The sequence below is a fragment of the Thamnophis sirtalis genome, unplaced genomic scaffold (genome assembly GCF_051295495.1).
Source record: "Thamnophis sirtalis isolate CommonGarterSnake01/CBP01778 unplaced genomic scaffold, rThaSir2_p1.2 scaffold_3, whole genome shotgun sequence".
NCBI classification, from domain to species: Eukaryota; Metazoa; Chordata; class Lepidosauria; order Squamata; family Natricidae; genus Thamnophis; species Thamnophis sirtalis.
Window position 1 is genome coordinate 20,040,992 of NW_028261383.1, and position 14,544 is coordinate 20,055,535.

Genomic DNA, 14,544 nt, shown 5'->3' on the forward strand with positions numbered 1-14,544 from the left:
TGAACTACAAATGACCCAACTCCATTGTAGCCACATACGTCACACTGTCAGATCATCCAACCCACCGCATGGGGTCGCCGGTGGCATTTGTATAGTTCCCCGTAGTGTCTCTGATGGAGACTTCATGGTTATTCTCATGATCCCTCTCTTTCTACTCGGGTTCTTGCTGACCCCCTTGTACCAACCTTGGAACACTCCACTGCCTGGTGACCCGGCTTCCCACACCGGAAAAACGTGCCTCGGTGGCACAGTTGACACTGTCCCAGGTACCCCCACAGGTGTGGCTTTCACGGCTGTAGCCTGGGCTCCCCGGGTGGAACCTGTCACCTGGGAGAGAGGCTTTTGGCCCCGAACTCACCTCATCACCTCACTCTCTCCTCATCAATCCTCTCGAAACTCAACATCCAGTTCTGTGGCAGACTGGAAGCATGGCTGTTATCGGTAAGGTAATCCTTGGCACATACAGGCCTGCCATAGCGGCCGGTCAAGGCCTCCCTTAAAATAGTGCAGAACCCAATGTTCTTGCCAACCACACACTTTTCCCGCCAAGCGATGAAAGTCTTGGATATAGTCCTTCACAGGCCAGGCCCTTTGCCTTACTGGTTTGTTACTGCCTTAAGAAACTGTCAGGTTCCGCAAAGACTCTGAACAGTAATGCAGATCAGAACTCTGATTAATCCATGCCGGCACGAACTGATCACCAAGTTGCAAATGCAAACAAAGGAAAATTGTTAGCGCTACTGCTCTGTGCTCCCAACCACCTTTATAAAGCTTTATTCAAATTACACCCCATGACTCCAATAAGGATTTATTCAAATTACACTCCCGTGGCTCCAATTTCCCCAGCCATGTCACACCAAATCCAGAAGCTCATCCCCCTCAACCATCCGACGATGCAGCACCTACCCCGTGATTATGCCTTGAGTGGTAAGGAGTCAATCCTCCATAGTTCCTAGTGCTGCATTCGCTAACACCCACCGGAGCACCTCCCAGCTGTCCTCATTCCGTTTATAAAAGTGGTGGTTGGTGTCTGGGCCACCTCCCAGCTGTCTGGCGCCCGCCATGCCTTTCGCTTCACATCACCAGGGTTGAGGGCTATCCAGAATGGCTACCCACATCAGAGGAGATTCACAGGAAGTGCATAGCATTCCTGGTGCATTCTCCCTTGTGATGGCATCCCCGAGCCGCCGGAGCGTCATGGAACTGACAGTTTTAGCATTCCACAAGAGCCAAGGTGGCGCAGTGGTTAAATGCAGCACTGCAGGCTACTGCTAGATCAGCAGGTCAGCGGTTCAAATCTCACCGGCTCAGGGTTGACTCAGCCTTCCATCCTTCCGAGGTGGGTAAAATGAGGAGCCAGATTGTTGGGGGCAATATGCTGACTCTCTGTAAACCGCTTAGAGAGGCCTGAAAGGCCTATGAAGCGGTATATAAGTCTACTGCTATTGCTATTGCTAAACATTGTTAGCCGTGAAGGATATGTGTGGGTGCCCCTTCCTCAGATGACCAAATTATGAAGTTGATGACTACTAATTGATAGAGATCATAGGTCATAGAAAAAGACCTCATACATAGTTCACTTCTACCATAGGAATGATCGTCAAGAGGCCAATGGTCCTGGTTGGAAAGGAACATGTCTTTTTGCAGGTAGAGGGACAAGAATAAACCATGGCTGTCAGGATTGCATGGATGGCTATATTCCAGCATTTTCGTCTCTTCAAAAGATGGGTTGTGTTTCCAGTTCCTATAGGTTCAAATCAAAGCTCATAATAATAGCTATGTATCCTGAAGCTCCTGGTCACGGTAATGAAGGCAGATAGAGAAATTGGAATGTTTCTTAGCTTCTCTGCAAAGTTCAGCTGCTAGACAAGGTCCCAAGACAGCCTCGCATTCAGGCTTCCTACTAAGTCATCATGGAAGAGTCCCTATCTTGGCTCCTATGTCTGAGTCCTGGCTTTTATATATTTTCCTATCTGTTTTACAAAGTGAACATGGCCGAATCAAATGTTTTCCCACGTAAGCTGCCCCAGTGAGAAGAAGACGACTTGTAAGAATGAGGATGTAAGCATGAACACACCTACACAAGCATAAAATACTTGTGCCCATGATAAGTTTAAAAGAGGGCTCAAGACAGTGAGCTACACAGGTAGTCCTTGGTTAAGGAATGGAATTTGGATGAGAATTTCCATCACTAAGTGATGTGGTCATAAAGCGTGACATCGTATTAGCCAATCCCAGTGTTGGGAAGGTGCCAGGGATTGACCTTCTGTCCATTAATAAAGAAGAAAAACAACAGGGGAAATCCCACAGAGGATTTAAAGACAGACCAGAGTTTGTAAGAATAAAAAAAATATAATATAGCTGTTAGTTCTGATAAAGCATCACTTATTTATTTATATCCTGCCTTTATTTTTTGTAAATAATAAATACAGCAGAGAAACCCAATATTCCTTCCTCCTGCTCTTTTCCCTACAACAACAACCCTGTGACATGAGTTGAGCTGAGAGAGACTAGCCCAAAGTCACCCAGCCAGCCTTCAGGCCTAAGGCTGAACTAGTATTCACAGTCACCCAGTGTCGAGCCTGGTGCCTTAACTGTTTCACCAAACTGAATTTATAGAAGAAGGAAATTTATTGAAAAAAAATTGGAAAACTACATAGCATTCCTTTTTACATAAAGCAATTGGTTTCTATAATGCTTTCAATTGGTTTCTATAATGCATTCTTATGCAAGAGTTTTAGTAGTAAATATGCTCTGATTCAACATAAAAGCATCCATACAGAGGAGAAGGCATATCAATGCATGGAGTGCAGCAAAACCTTCTGTTATTATGCATCTCTTAGAGGACATCAAAGGAGTCATAAAGGAGAGAAGCCATATCAATGCATGGAGTGTGGAAAGACCTTTACTCGTAACACCTTAATACCCACAAGAGGATCCACACTGGAGAGAAACCTTATGAATGCATGGAGTGCAACAAAACCTTCTGTTTTTCCACACATGACATTGTTCTACATTCTGTCTTGATGAGATTGCCAAATCCTCACATCTTGTAAAGGGCTTCTGCGAGATCCTTGAGCTGTCTATATCCTCTGTAGAAATATTTTGCTCTAAAAAGAACAAGATTCCCACTGTTGCAGCATCATTCAGCTTACCTAAGTTGTAACTTGTATAAAAGCTGAGGGTGGCATTGACCTGACCTTGCATTGTCAACAGGAACTAAACTGAGAAGTAACTTTTGGATTTCCCCTCTTAGGCTTGGGGTCTTTTCCTGCTTTTTAGTTTTGGGAGTTAAAGCTAATGAAGCAGATGACTAAATATTTAACTCTGGCAGAAAAACATATTAGGAAAGTGTCAACTACAGTCCCAAGATGAAGAACCCAATGGATTAACATCCATCATCTTCATCTATTGTTACACTAATCAAGCGGGTATCCCTGAGTAGGCTTGAAACATCATCTTTCTGGTTAACAACCATACACGTTAATCCCTTGCGCCAGTCTCGACACGTTTGACATCAATTTTCCTTGGCTTGAGAATTCAAAGTACTTTAAGCCATAAAATATAGTTTGTTCTCCCCCCCCCCCATTATTAGATATACAAAATGAAACCTTGGGCTATAAAGGAGACTAGATTGGACTTGGCTCAGTTGACCTTTAGCTGGTAGCTGTGAACTGTCAACCTAATGGAGATCAGGTCACAAAAAGGGTTAACATTTAATATTGTTAGCCCTCGGGAATATCTGTGGATGCCCTTTCCTCAGTTAAGTGGCCAAATTATGAAGTTGATGGACTGCCAATTGATAGAGGTCATAAGTCATAGAAAAAGACCTCATACACAGTTCATTTCTACCGTAGGAGTGATGGTCAAGAGGCCAACTGTCCTGGCTGGAAAGGAGCATGCCATTTTGCAGGTAGGGGAACAAGAATAAACCATGGCTATCAGGATTGTATGGATGGCTATATTCCAGCCTTTCTACCCTTCAAAAGATGGGTTGTGTTTCCAGTTCCTATAGGTTCAAAATAAAAGCAAATAATAGCTATGTATCCTGAAGTTCCTAGTCATGGTAAAGAAGGCAGATAGAGAAATTGGAATGTTTCTCAGCTCCTAAAGTTCAGCTGCTAGTCAAGGTCCCAAGACAGCCTCAGATGCAGGCTGTCTTCTAAAGCTGTCTTCTCTGGCCCTCTGCCTATGGACAAAATACATCCTTCAGCCAGTTCTGCAAAGCCATTTCAGTGGTCTAGAGTCATCATGGAAGAGTCCCATCTTGGCTCCTGCGTCTGAGTCCTGGTTTTTATAGATTTTCCTATTTGTTTTACAAAGTGAACATGGCTGAACCAAATGTTTTCCATACAGGCAGCCCCAGTGAGAAAAAGACTTTACTGTACAAATAAGGATGAAAACATGTGCACACCATCACAAGCATAAAAATCCCCATTTGTTGTGTTTTCACTCAACTACCTCAGTGCCCATGATGGGTTTAAAAGAGGGATCAAATAGTGAGCTACACAGGTAGTCCTTGGTTAAGGAATGGAATTTGGATGAGAATTTCCATCACTCAGTGATACAGTTGTAAAGCGTAACATCATGTTAGCCAATCCCAGTGTTGGGGAGGTGCCAGCGCTTTACCTGCTGTCCATTAATAAAGAAGAAAAACAACAGAGGAAATCCCAGAGAGGATTTAAAGACAGATCAGGCTTTATAAGAGTAAAAATATTGTTGTATACTAGTAGAAACATAGTAGCAATAGTTAACAATATACTGTCCAAGATAGACAATGATATATCATATTATATAGTATACATCAGTGATGGCTAACCTTTTTGTCCTTGTGTGCTGAAGATTCGTGCGCAAACGCGCAACAGCAAGTGCACGCGTGCCCACACCCATAATACAATGCACATGCACACACCCCGTACCCCTCCTGCGAATGCACACATGACACCCCCGAGATCTCCCGGAACCAAAAATGGGGTGCGGGGTGGGCACATACACCGTGATCCCCCTGTGCATGCCTACACTGTTACAGGAGTTATGTTGGCCTTGTATGCAGCTTTATTCCTCTCTGAGTCTTCTCTGTGGGAGCGCCTTCCCTCTGGAATGAGCTGCCCCCGGAGCTTCGTATAATCCCCGACCTCTGGTCCTTCTGATACCCCTAAAAAGTTGGCTTTTCCAGCAAGCCATCCTGGCCTGAACAAAACAAAATAAATTATTGATCATTGTTAATTTTAATCAATTTTTTAAAAAAATGTTATTGTTAATCCGAATTGGGTTTGTTTGGGATATTCTATTTAATTCTTTTTAACTTTTGTAATATGTGTTTTTTTTAATGTTGTACGCCACCCTGAGTCCTTGGGAGAAGGGCGGCATATAAATCTAATAAACCAAACCAATCTGGCATTCATCTCCATTGTTCAGTGATGCATTTTCTACCTCTTTAGGATTTACCTTTATCTGCTCCTATGAGGCACTTCCTGTTCTTGTTGGATATATATCGATGGCTTGTATAGTGTTTTGCAGACCTGAAAATCAGCTGGCTATTGACACATGCTTAGTAGAGCTCAGCTGGGGCTCACATGCCGGCAGAGGCCTCCGTGTGCCACCTGTGGCATGCAGCCAAGGTGGCGCAGTGGTTAAATGCAGCACTTAAATGCTGCAGTGGTTAAATGCAGCACTGCAGGCTACTGCTAGATCAGCAGTTCAGCGGTTCAAATCTCACCGGCTCAGGGTTGACTCAGCCTTCCATCCTTCCGAGGTGGGTAAAATGAGGACTCAGATTGTTGGGGGCAATATGCTGACTCTCTGTAAACCGCTTAGAGAGGCCTGAAAGGCCTATGAAGCGGTATATAAGTCTACTGCTATGCCATAAGTTCGCCATCACGGGTATATATTATATGGACAATAATATATAGTATAATAGAGAGAACATTGTATGGTACAAATATACTAAAATCTATTATAAGAAAACAAATACAAGAACTTAAACATTGCTTGTTTATTTACTACACTATAGATGTGCAAGACAAAAAATAAAGAAAAAAATTGCACATTATGTTTCACTTTTGTATCTTGGATATTTTTTCAAAATAAAACAACTCCACAATCCTTGTTGGGCAATTCAGAATTTAAATTGTCTAGAATCCACTACTTTTGATAAATGTTTTCAATTCAAGTCAATCAAAGTGGGTATGGTTTAAAAAGAACCTTTGACAAAATGAGTCATTAAGCACTGTGTATGAAAACAAATCTTAGCTGCTAAAGGAAGGCAATTTGGCCCTCACAGATTGCAAGACTTTGCAAGCAACAGCCAACATTCTGGGTGCAGCAATCAGACTTCTCACTGAAGCCTTCCTCAGACAAGCAGGGATGAAAAAATAGAACAGTCAGAAAAAGGACTCAGTCAAGACACTTGGCCCAATATCAGAACAGAAATATTGAGGCAAGAGATATCAGATAACTTCTAATAATCTTGTGGGATTTTTTTAACCCAAAAGATAGTTGAAAAATAATGTGATACTTGTGTTTGATATTTTGGAATATTTGAAACAATATAATGAAAAACAAAAAGAAATATTTCTACATGCAAAGGCAGCCTTTGAACTATTTGAATTTGGAAAAACAACAAGCAGGATTAGGGATCCACATTGTTCTGGTTTGCACCAGAAAGGCAATTTATAGATGCAAATCTAAGGAGGACTCCAATTTGGAATAGAATAGAATTCTTTATTTGCCAAGTGTGATTGGACACACAAGAAATTTGTCTTGGTGTATATGCTCTCAGTGTTCATAAATAGAATAAAATACTTTCATCAAGAATAAAAAGATATATTGGTTGCAGAGCCAAACCAGACAGTTATGGAGGTGCAGATGACAGACTCAATAATTCCTCTGTAGAACTGAATCAGTAGCTCTTTGGGCTGTTTGAGCTTTCTGAGTTGGCGCAGAAAGAACATTCTTTGTTGATGACATTTTTGACATTAGGTGTCCATTTTAAATCTTGGGATATGATAGAATCTAGAAACTTGAAGTTCTCTACTGTTGATACCGTGTTCTCTAGTATTGTTAAGAGGTGGTGGTGATTGTTCAAAGTTACACACCACTGAAAAAAAGTGACTTATCATCATTTTTTAAACTTATCGCTGTTGCAGAATCCCCATGGTCACTTGATGGTTGACAACTGACCATATTTATGACAGTTGCAGTGTCCCAGGGTTGTGTGATCACTTTCTATGACCTTCTGACCAGCAAACCAATGGGGAAACCAGAATCACTTAACAGTTTCCCTAAGTTACCTACAGGGTTCACTTAACAAATTTGTCAAGAAAAGTAGTAAAATGGGGTACAATTCACTAAACAACTATCTTGCCTAGAAACAGAAATTTTGGGATCAATTACAGTTATAAACTGAGGCCTACCTGTATTTCTATTGAAGCTCTTCTCACACTTCCTTTATTGATATGGTTTCTCTCGTGTTGATCCTTCTATGGCAAGTAACAGCATTACTCCTTGCAAAGCTCTCCCCACACTCTATTCATTCATTCATATGGTTCCCGCTTTCCCCTCCATATGGATCCTCTTATGGGAAGTGAGATCACAACTCCTTCTAAAGCCCTCTCCACAGTGCATACATATAATTGGCCTCTTATCTGTGTGGATCCTTTTGTGGGAATTAAGACTACTGCTTCTAGTAAGGGTCTTTCCACACTCTATACATTGATATGGTCTTTCTCCTGTGTGGATCCTTTTGTGGGAAGTAAGATTACTGCTGCAAGTAAAAGTCTTTCACACTCCATGCATTCATACGATCTTTCGCCTGTGTGGATCCTTTTCTGGGAGGTAAGATTAATACTACAAGTAAAGGTCTTTCCACACTCCATGCATTGATATGGCTTCTCCTCTGTATGGATGCTTTTATGGTAAATCAGAGCATATTTACTACTCAAGCTATTTCCACATTCCATGCATTGAAATGGCTTCACTCATGTGTGGATCCTCTTGTGAGAATTAAGACTATTGCTACAAGTAAAGGTCTTTCCACACTCCATGCATTTATATGGCTTCTCTCCTGTATGGATCCTCTTGTGGGAATTAAGATTATTGCTACGAGTAAAGGTCTTTCCACACTCCATGCATTTATATGGCTTCTCTCCTGTGTGGATCCCCTTGTGGGAATTAAGACTACTGCTAAAAGTAAAGGTCTTTCCACACTCCATGCATTTATATGGCTTCTCTCCTGTGTGGATCCTCTTGTGGCAATTAAGACGACTGATACGAGTAAAAGTCTTTCCACACTCCATGCATTTATATGGCTTCTCTCCTGTGTGGATCCCCTTGTGGGAATTAAGACTACTGATAAAAGTAAAGGTCTCTCCACATTCCATGCATTTATATGGCTTCTCTCCTGTATGGATCCTCTTGTGGGAATTAAGATTACTGCTACGAGTAAAGGTCTTTCCACACTCCAAGCATTTATATGGCTTCTCTCCTGTGTGGATCCCCTTATGGGAATTAAGACTACTGCTAAAAGTAAAGGTCTTTCCACACTCCATGCATTTATATGGCTTCTCTCCTGTGTGGATCCTCTTGTGGCAATTAAGACGACTGATACGAGTAAAAGTCTTTCCACACTCCATGCATTTATATGGCTTCTCTCCTGTGTGGATCCTCTTGTGGAAATTAAGAAGACTGCTACGAGTAAAGGTCTTTCCACATTCCATGCATTTATATGGCTTCTCTCCTGTGTGGATCCTCTTGTGGGAATTAAGACTACTGCTACAAATAAAGGTCTTTCCACATTCGATGCATTTATATGGCTTCTCTCCTGTGTGGATCCTCTTGTGGCAATTAAGACGACTGATACGAGTAAAAGTCTTTCCACACTCAATGCATTTATATGGCTTCTCTCCTGTGTGGACCCTCTTGTGGGAATTAAGATGACTGCTAAAAGTAAAGGTCTTTCCACACTCCATGCATTTATATGGCTTCTCTCCTGTATGGATCCTCTTGTGGGAATTAAGATTACTGCTACGAGTAAAGGTCTTTCCACACTCCAAGCATTTATATGGCTTCTCTCCTGTGTGGATCCCCTTGTGGTAATTAAGACTACTGCTAAAAGTAAAGGTCTTTCCACACTCCATGCATTTATATGGCTTCTCTCCTGTGTGGATCCTCTTGTGGGAATTAAGAAGACTGCTACGAGTAAAGGTCTTTCCACATTCCATACATTGATATGGCTTCTCTCCTGTGTGGATCATTTTGTGGGAGGTAAGAGCAGAATTCCACTTAAAGCCCTTTCCACATTCCACCCATTGAAATGGCTTCTCTTCCATGTGATTCCTCTTATGGGAATTTAGATCACTGGTACAAAAAAAGGTCTTTCCACAGTCCATGCATTGATATGGTTTCTCTCCTGTGTGGATCCTCTTGTGAGAATTAAGATTAATGCTACAAGTAAAGGTCTCTCCACAATCCATGCATTTATAAGGTCTTTCTCCTTTGTGATTTCTTTGATGTCTTATATTAATAAAGTTCTTCCCACAGTCCATGCATTTGTAAAGTTGTTCTCCTTTGTGATTCCTTTCGTGAGTTCTAAGAGAGTCATTATTACAGAAGGTCTTTCCACACACCCTGCAGGTATATGATTTCCTGTCTGAATGTGTCTTTTCTTGAGAAATAAGATGATCGGATTTATTAAAGCTCTTTCCAGACTCCATGCATTGATATGGTCTTTCTCCCATATCGATGTTTCTACGGTTAGGAAGCCAACTGACCCGAGGAAAGCCTTTTTTAATTCCACTTTGTGATTGCTTTGTTTCATCACGCTTTGAATGCATCTGATCTGCAAATTTCCTCTTTTCCTTTTTCAGATAGAAGGCTTGGCATTCCTCATTGCAATTCTTCTTCTCTTGCCCATTAAAGCCTTCAAAAAGAAAATTGAAAATGAAATGTAGCTAGAAAAGAGAACAATCAAACCTCTTCTTCTGAAATTCAGCCACAGAATCATTAATATATTTTGGTTGCTTCGTTGTCAAACATGAACTAAGGTTTTAGGAAGAATCCATTTCCAAGTATATCCCTATTGATCCTTATATAACAGGATTGAGTGACATCACAATGAATCTAAGACACAATCCTGATGTAATCTGTGACATGGAACTATTCCATGGTGCCACAAACTCGTGAGGACAACTGGACACAGTATGCAGTTTTCCAATTTTTGTTTCAATAAATTTCCTCCCTCTATAAATTCAGTTTGGTGAAACAGTTAACGCACCAAGCTAGTTACTGGGTGACTGTGAGTACTCATGTAGCATTAGGCTGGCTGGGTGATTTTGGGCCAGTCTCTCTCAGCTCATCCATTTCATAAGGTGGTGGTTGTAGGGAAAAAACAGCTGGAGGAAGGACTATTGGGTTTCTCTGCTATATTTATTATTTACAAAAAATAAAGGCAGGATATAAATAAATAAGTGATGTTTTTATCAGAACTAACATCCAAGCCCCCCACCCCATAATTTCTCGACGTTGCTCAGCACAGACAGGGCTCTTACCCAAAGAAGACAGATTCCTGGAATTCTCCAGCATGACTTCCCCATGGAGAGCTTTTTGGGAAGGATCCAACTGAGACCACTCCTCCTTGGAGAAATACACAGCCACGTCCTCAAAAGACACAACACCCTGAACAAGGAAACAATTTTCCCTATTATTAACAGATAATTCCAAGCATAATTTGAGAGTTTTCTTCCACTAATTCAAGGAGAGATTCGGGAACAAAATGGGCATCTTGTACAAAATTCAGAATGAGATCACTTATAATAGTATATGTCTACAGAGATTCTCAGTCATCAGGTCACGGTTGTCCCAAAGATTATTTTGAAAAGGCAGAAAAGAGTAATATTTTTTTTTGGGGGGGGGGGAGAGACAGAAGAAAGAGCCCCGATGCTGACAACAATCCGGCCAATGAAATCTGAAGGTGAAGCAGGAGAGATGGAGAAAGCATCTCACAAAGGATCCCCTCAGAAGGGAGAGATAGGTCAGGTGCATCTCAGTTTAGAATGACCCGATGTCAGATTCGTATTGTTTAGAAGCAACAATTTATTACAATAAACTCTAGAACAAAAATGAAATCCAACCAAGATTCATGGACCTTTTCTGATCTTCTTCCTCCTTACCTGAAGTAGTGGTTGAGCCAATCCTTCAGCCCCACCACAAAGAGGAGGAGATTCTAAAATTATCAAGGACAGCTTTCTACTCTCTGTAAGGGAAAAATGGACGAAGCAGATTTGTTATAACGAGACAGGTTCCAATCAAGAGGAGCAAAAGAATCAGCTAAATGTTGGAGTCACATCACACAGAAAAAGATTTTCTTACCTGGCTTGGTATTGTGGCTTTGATCTTCGTGTAAGGTCTCTCTGAAGAGCAGCTCTTGAGAAGACCTGAATGAATCTTTCCTCCCCTTGGGACACTCAGTCATAGCGTCCAAGGATTTCTGGAGATGATGTGATACGAGAAACAAAGAAAGAGTATTACTGAATTATCATACTGCACCTTTAAACCAGCAGACCCCACTGTCCATTGCTGAAACTCGAAACAGAATGGAAAAATTGTCCCAAAAACATTTTCTGGAAGAAAAATGGAGCAACAGGCCTTAGGCGTTAACAATCCCAGAAAACTCTGCAAAAAGGGATTCACAAATTCAGAGAGCTGCTCTTTAGAACTGTTAATATTCTCGCACCTGCAATTCTTCTTGCATCTTTTCCTCCTCCTGGGTCAACAAGAAGCCTTCAGCCAGGGCCACGGCCTGGGAACTGGTCTCCGCTCCACACTCCCGCACCCATTTCTCCATCTCTGGGGGAAGGACAGCCAGGAATTGCTCCAGGAGCACCAGGTCCAGTATCTGATCCTTGGTGTGTCTTTCCGGCTGCAGCCATTGACAACAAAGGCGGTGAAGCTGGCTGCAAACATCTCGGGGACTCTTCCCCTCCTGAAAGTGCACTTTTCTGAAGTCACAGGATTGGATCTCTGAATTGTTGACTTCCCCTTCTTGGCTCTTCTGCCCAGAACCTGCCCCGTTCTTCCTATAGCTCCATGGCTGAGTAGCTGGACGGCCTTCTCCAACTCCTGCATCTGCTGGGCTTTGCCCCTCCATCTTCTCTTTGGTCTCTAATTCAGATGGATCTCCCCAAGTATTCTAATCAGAAGAGGTCTGGCCAAATCACCTAAAGGCCATTCAGCTCTCTTTCCCCACAAAATACTCTGGACTCAGGGGAACCAGGAAAGATTTCCCACTTATATATCTGAAATGCAAAACATACCATGTTCAATATGATGAGGTGACAAATCTGAATACTGAGCAACCTCTTCCTCCTCCTGCTCCCCCCAAAAGAAAAATAAAGAAATCCAGCAATATCTGTAAGGAGGGGGGCATCTTATTGGGAAGACTGACTACAGGGGATTGGGGGCTTAGCCACACTGGTATTTGCCCGGCCAGGGACACACCCTGCTTCTTGTTTGAGACATGCACCAGAAACAGGGTGGTACAGAGAAACAAGCAGAAGTGGTGCTTAATTTTATTAGTGGCAGAAGCAAATCAATTCTTGTATAAGCGAAAGAGAAGTTAAATTAATTCTCATTCTATTATTATGTCCCATTAATTATACACTATATTGCCAAAAGAATTCACTTATCTGCCTTTACTCGCATAGGAACCTACAGTATTTAACCTGTGATTATGTCTTCCCGACTGAATTGCTGTTAGTATTTTTTTCCCCTTTGGATTCATTGTTGAGTCACTGACACTGCATTAGTGCCCATAATGTGGCTATTTATTTCCTTAGTCCAATCCATGCTTCATTCATTTTTATTATCCTACAGATGCATATCAGTTATAACGTGACTTGTCCAAATTAATGACTTTTTTCATTATTCTTTGTGCTAATTATAGTTAGTCTGGATTTTATCAGACTGATTGTCATTTATCTGTTCTGTATTAATATGAGTTATTGGGTAGAGAACTGGTAACAACATCCATTAGACTTCAGTCAGCAGAGATCTGGAGCATGGGGCATGTCCATATGGGAATGGGTGGGGCAGGCAGAGGTTGAGGGGAGCAGGTAGCCCTGCAAGTAGCTTGTTTCTATAGTATCTAAAGCTTTCAAGGCAATAACCAGGAAACTTGAATTGCACCTGAACATCTATTGGGAGCCAATATAAGTTCATATGCGAGTAAAGGCAGGTGAGCGAATACTTTCGGCAAGGTAGTGTACTTATTCTATTATTATTATGTCCCTTCTATAGAATCGGAATCATAAATCTCTTTCTTCATGTCAGAATAACCCCTAGGGATTAACCCCATTGGTATAGAATTACCAAGAGGCAGCTGAACAATAACATAGAGCCATTTATTATCTTTCTTTTGCAAAAGGGACCTCCATGCTCATATGGCGGAGCCAAGGAGGACATCTTCCATTGAAATACATGATAGTTATACGCATTTTCAGAAGCTCGGCCTTGTTATTACCATCCTATTGGCTAAATTCTGGTTGTGTAAGGGTCCTCTTCCTGTAACTTCCATCCTATCTGTTTTACTCATTTCAAGTAATCTCCATCCCTTTTGACGTATTCTCCATCCTGTTGGGCAGCTGCCCCTATAGTCAGCATTGTTACTTAAAGGAAGACTACAGGAAGCCTAACCTGCCAGCTATTGTTAACCAGTTGTGCGAGATAAACTTGTTATTGTAAGTACTGAGAACATTCTTACATAATGTCTTACTTTATATTCCAATAAAGCGTCTGGAGGCTAAACATGGCATTACCACTGCTCTATCTTTTATAGGGATAATTCTTACTTCGCACATCAATCTCCTGGCGCAAAGTCTTCCTGGAAACCAGGAAACCGAGTCCCAGTCCTTGCACAACTTATATGCAATTCCTTGCACACGGAGTTGCAGCCTTGCATGGAAAGGCGGCAGGAGCGACTTCGGCAGGTCGCTTCTCTCAGCCAAAGAAAGAGGAGAGGGAACCCCTTTCGGAAAACGGGGCCACCAAATATGCAGGAAATTGTCCAGGAGTCAAGACTGATCTGAAAGTAGAAATTAGTTTTGCAAAGCCGACCTCCATCCGTGTAAGATTTCCCCGCAAACTGTTGGACTTCTGAGAAAAAACTCACCTTAAGGCTCAGAGGGAAGAGGAACCGGATCGGACACGATAGAAAACTCAGATGCGCTCCCAGCCCTTTTCGGGGGCGGGGAATGGCCCGGAGAACCCTTGTGACGGGAAAGAAAGAGGCGCATGCTCAGTTTTCTTCGGAAGCGGGAGGGGGAGGGATCTTTGCCAGGCTCTTCCAACGGCTACCGATGACGCCCACTGGAGGATCCTCCGAGCGGTGCCAGAGGAGACGGAGGGCATCATGTTCCATGTGTGACTCGGATGATGGGCGTTGGACTAGAAGAAAAATGCCCCTCTAACATTGCCTGCCTAGAAAGGCCGTGTCGTCTCTAGCAGGCGACAGTTTTTAGATTTTCCTCTTTTTAATGTCTAAGAACCATC

General features: G+C 42.2%; 1 protein-coding gene across 1 annotated transcript; it reads right to left on the bottom strand.

The window, feature by feature from the left end:
* Window positions 1–7,643: 7,643 nt before the first annotated feature.
* On the bottom strand, window positions 7,644–14,342 carry LOC148047425 (uncharacterized). The gene is made up of 6 exons (XM_087711393.1): window positions 14,165–14,342; window positions 11,732–12,293; window positions 11,368–11,485; window positions 11,169–11,251; window positions 10,548–10,674; window positions 7,644–9,919 (listed from the first exon to the last, which is right to left on the bottom strand). Exons 2-6 carry the CDS (start codon window positions 12,143–12,145, stop codon window positions 7,980–7,982), a joined length of 2,682 nt encoding a protein of 893 aa, XP_087567519.1. The 5' UTR covers window positions 12,146–12,293; window positions 14,165–14,342; the 3' UTR covers window positions 7,644–7,979.
* Window positions 14,343–14,544: the final 202 nt, after the last annotated feature.